Here is a 4,173-nt window from a genome sequence, read left to right as displayed (position 1 = left end):
CCGGCGCCCCCCGGGCAGCCCCTACCTGTGCGAGCTCCACGCTGGCGGGCAGCCCCTCGGGCAGCGCCTGGAAGAGCAGCAGGGCCATGGCGGCGCGGAGCCTGCTCGCCATCCCCCCCACCCCCCGCTCCCCGCCTCCCCGGCCCGACTGCGGCCCGGGACGGCAGCCGAGGGGGCACCCCGCGCCCCGCCCCGCCCACGCCGCCTGCCTATTGGGCGTGCCGCGCGTCTTCCGGGCTGCTATTGGCTCCCCTCGCTATCGCTCAGGACAGTGCTAGGAGGGGCGAAAGCGGCACACTGGGAGCTGCCATGTTGAGTGTGGAGCACTTGGGGGGGAAGGAGGGGGTGCTGCCATCTTGTGTGTGGCGGAAGCGGTTGGCAGGGGTGATGGCGGAGGCGCTGCGGTGMCCCCGGCGCGGAGCCGCCGGGGTCCCTCGGGCCTCAGGCCGGCTCAGGGAGGCCTGGAAGTGGGACACTTTGGGMCAAGCTGGTTCCGGGCTTGTCCCGTGCCTGGCGTGTCCTGGTGCTGCTCGGCGGTGCCGAGCAGGGAGCAGCTCCTGCGTAACCAAATGCTGGAGTTCCCAAGTAGCCCCTGCCCCGTGTGAGCGCACCTCGTCCCGTCCTGTCCCGTCCAGCCCCTGCCATCCCTACCAGGAGGGAACCTCTGTCAGTCTCCCTGGTTCTCCTGAGCYGAGCTGGAACCCATTGGAATAGAGGGGATGTCAGTGCGTGTGCCTTGGGCTATGGGTCGGAATGAAGCCTTCTCCTATGCGGTGGGGAAACGCTGTGTCCCCCCAGCCCCGGCCAGCCTGGGGCTCCCTGGGCTCGTGTACTGGGAGAGCTTCACTCGTCATCAGGACTTAATATGAGCCAGACTAGCATAGCCACGGAGCAACGTGGGCTGGCACGGCCTGAGCATCGCCCGGGCTGCGCACCCGAGCCGAAGCTGAGCCGTGCGGGAGATAAATGCACAGCCTTCCTCCTCTTCCTCAGGCCGAGGGGACTGAGACCCTATGTTCAAGCGTGGCAAGAAAGGCTGTGCTGGGGTGGAGTTTGGGTCTGTGTCAAAAGGCTGTTTCAGAAAGTGCTACCCAAGGTCAGCTACTTTTACCCAGTTTGTTAATAAAGTGCTTTCTCTGTGCACTGAGCAAACACAYAGCCTTCCTGGGGGAGAAAATGCTACGGGCAGGCACCAAGAGGTGCTTTTAGCAAGAAGAGCAACAGCAAGTGTCTCCTAGTCCTGCAAGGCCCAGGTGCTCCACAAGTTGCTCCAGAAGTTGCATCCTGCTTAGGGCTGAGCCCAGCCCCTGCTTGGCTCACGCTCCCGTATCCCCACAAACCTGTGTGAGCTGGACACAAGGGACAACAGGGGTGAGGGCRGCTGGAAAACAGCCCCTGGGAGAAACTGTGACGGGAGCCGTGGCCGCTCCGGGGGCCATGCGGGGAGAAGCGTGACACACTGGCAAGTGGAGCGGCCTCGGCACAGCGTGTCCCAGCCCGGGCAGTCCATCGCCTGGGCTTGTCTCTGGGCACTGAGAGGAAGTTCAGGAGACTCGAGTTTAATCCGTGGCTCGGAGGAAACGTCTCATGTTTCTCGGGCAGTAAGACCGGCTTGCTGCGCTGCCGCTCCTTGTGTGTCAGGCAGCCTCCACAGGGGATTGGCCCCGGGAGGTTTATCAGATGCTCAGATAACACGTTAAGAAAAAAAAAGTGAAAAAAAAAAAAACCCAACAGTTTAGCAGCTTATCTCCTAGCACTGGGATTTTTCAGCCAGGGCAATAGCTGGGACACACCTTGCGCTGCTGAAGCAGCTGGCGCCGGTGTCAGCAGCGTGGGCTTGCAGGAGTTAACCCATTACACAGGCACGCACTCATAGGGAGTCACGTTAATTCACCTCCACCAGCGTTTGGAGAAGGAGGGTGAACTCGGTCTTAGTCCCGAGGCTGCTGGTTCATCAGAGACCCACAGGCTCGCAGGTTCCCACAGCCCCTCTCTGGGCCCTGCTGCTGCCCAAGGAGACGTCTTTGGCCTCATTTTTATTTTAAAGGAGGCTGTAAACATGCTGGAGTGCTGACTTTTCAGCCCTGCAATTATTAAAGGAGCTTTATTCCTGTTCCCAGCTAGCCCTGAAATTAAAGGCACAGCGGGGAGAAGGAGGCAAACTCACAGGACCCTGGGACGAGCCCAGATCAGCCGTGACTCATTGCTGGAGAATAATTAACACTTGCGGCCCTTTGGAAACAGATGAGTCCAGCTTTGATCCCTGGCAATGAGGTTTCCTTCCCGTTGCAGTGCTGAGAAATGGAGGCCGGGCTGGGCTGGCGCGTGCGGCTGGGATGTGACCGCTGAGCTGGGCTGAGGAYGGAGCCACGGGGCCGGTCAGCTCCCTGATCCCCCGAGCCCAGCACAACCCTCTGCCTTTGGCCAGGAGCAGTGAGCTATACCCACGTTCCGCCAGCACGGCCAGGGAGAATGGCGGGAGTTGTTCACAGGCATGGGATGACAACAGCTCTTCAGAGCCCTTGCTCCGTTGTCCCTCCTGCATGGCCAGGGGCTGCGGTTTCCTTGCAGAGCCCATGGGGTTCTGTCAGAGGATTCGATTCCTGGGGCAGAGCTCAGCACAGAGCCCCTGCTGGCTGTGTGGCCCTGGGCTGCTGGCTGAGAGAGGGACAACCAGCTGCAAGACCTGGATCCCACATCTCCGGATACCCCTGGCATCCAGGCAGGAGGGAGCCCAGAGACACCACAATGCAGCCAGGAAGTGCTGATCCAGTCCGACCCAGGCCAGGACACAGCCGTCCCCTGGGCTGGCTGCCAGGGTGGTTGCTGGAGCTCCCCAGGGCACACAGAGCTCTCCTGGGAGCGGGACATGGTCTCCAGTTGCCCCCCCACACGCTGTCCCTTGGGAGCACGGGCAGCACACGGGAGGTGCAGCTCTCTCTCAGCCAGGTCAGTGCAGTGAAACCTCTGCCACGCAGCAACGGGCACCGCTTTCTCTTCCRAGCCCTGCATTTGCCCCTGCAGCCTCCCGTTCTGGTGGAGCGAATCCCTGCCAGGACAGGGAGGAAGGAGGGCAGCCAGCAGGGAGGCTTTTCCCCGTGCTCCCAGCCTTGCTTCAGGTGGGTGCTGCCCTRGCATCTCTGAGCAGGGGCCGGACCTCCAGAGGGGTGCCCAGGCTCGGGAAGGGGCCAGCACAAGGACACAGCTGGCGCGCACGGCACGGGCGGCTTTACGGAGCTGGGCGCATCGCGTTGCGGGAATCGCCTCATTCCTGAGCGTGTGGGAGCTGCCTCGGACCCGAAGGCAGGCCAGGCTGCTGCAGGGGCTCGAGTGGAAGTGCCCAGTGTGGTTTCAGCTGCAGAGAAGGACAAACTGGAGTTAAGAAGCCGCAGGAAGGCAGGCAGTAGGGATGTCCCCCTGTGGCCTCTTCCCACTCCCAGGAGGAACGACATCTGCTTCATTTCAGGAGCTTATCTATTTCTTTTTTAATTGTGCACTAACAAGAGATCTAATAAAACCCAGGGAACAGATATGCAAATTTGAACCTGTTTTTCCACTTTTCCCTTACCTTTTAATTATTCCATTGCTTTTGTGCACTTTTGCAGCCGTAGCTCCCTGTGCTCTGGGACATCATCCTCTGCCTGGTGCCGCTCAGGCAGAGTCAGTCCTGCAGCCTGGCCCTTCCACAGGACAGTGTGGGCTTGTCTGCATCCTTGTGCATGTGCAGCAGTTAGCACTAACCCTCTGGCATCCTGCTCGCACAGGGATGCTGCTGCTCAATGTGATCGGACACCTACTCCCAGCAGCAGGGACGAGTGYGGGCCATCGAGCACAGCACTGACACCTCCCCGTGTCCCCTCTGGAGGACCATTTGCAGCACAGTGAGCCTCCCTGGGATGCCCYAGGGTTTCGGGGCTGATGCCTTGCAGAGCTGCCTGGCTCTTCCTGGCCCCCAGGCTGCCTCTCCCCCGTGTCTGGTCACGCACAGTGTCCCCTTCCCAGGGAGGCAGGAGTCCCATCTGCYGGCCTCTCTAGGGACCAGACCCCTAAGAGCAGAAAAAGGCAGAGACAGCAATTTATTTTAAAAAACACTGCATTTTATTTTTCATCCCTTCGCTCTAGGGCTTGCAGAGTTGCCCCTTCAGAGCCTGAGTTAACACCCCACCTTCCCCA

General features: G+C 60.8%; 1 protein-coding gene across 1 annotated transcript in view; it reads right to left on the bottom strand.

Annotated features, from left to right (window-relative positions):
- Nucleotides 1-102, bottom strand: part of WBP1L (WW domain binding protein 1 like) — a 55,695-nt gene extending 55,593 nt beyond the window's left edge. The window contains exon 1 of the mRNA XM_026050713.1: nucleotides 26-102. Coding sequence (XP_025906498.1) covers nucleotides 26-88 — 63 coding nt within the window. The 5' untranslated portion in view covers nucleotides 89-102. The remainder of the gene's footprint in view (nucleotides 1-25) is intronic.
- Between the last annotated feature and the right edge of the window lie 4,071 nt (nucleotides 103-4,173).

The sequence above is a fragment of the Nothoprocta perdicaria genome, unplaced genomic scaffold (assembly GCF_003342845.1).
Source record: "Nothoprocta perdicaria isolate Ctin4 unplaced genomic scaffold, notPer1 scaffold_7, whole genome shotgun sequence".
Lineage (NCBI taxonomy): Eukaryota > Metazoa > Chordata > Aves > Tinamiformes > Tinamidae > Nothoprocta > Nothoprocta perdicaria.
This window is presented reverse-complemented; position numbering and strand designations above follow the sequence as displayed.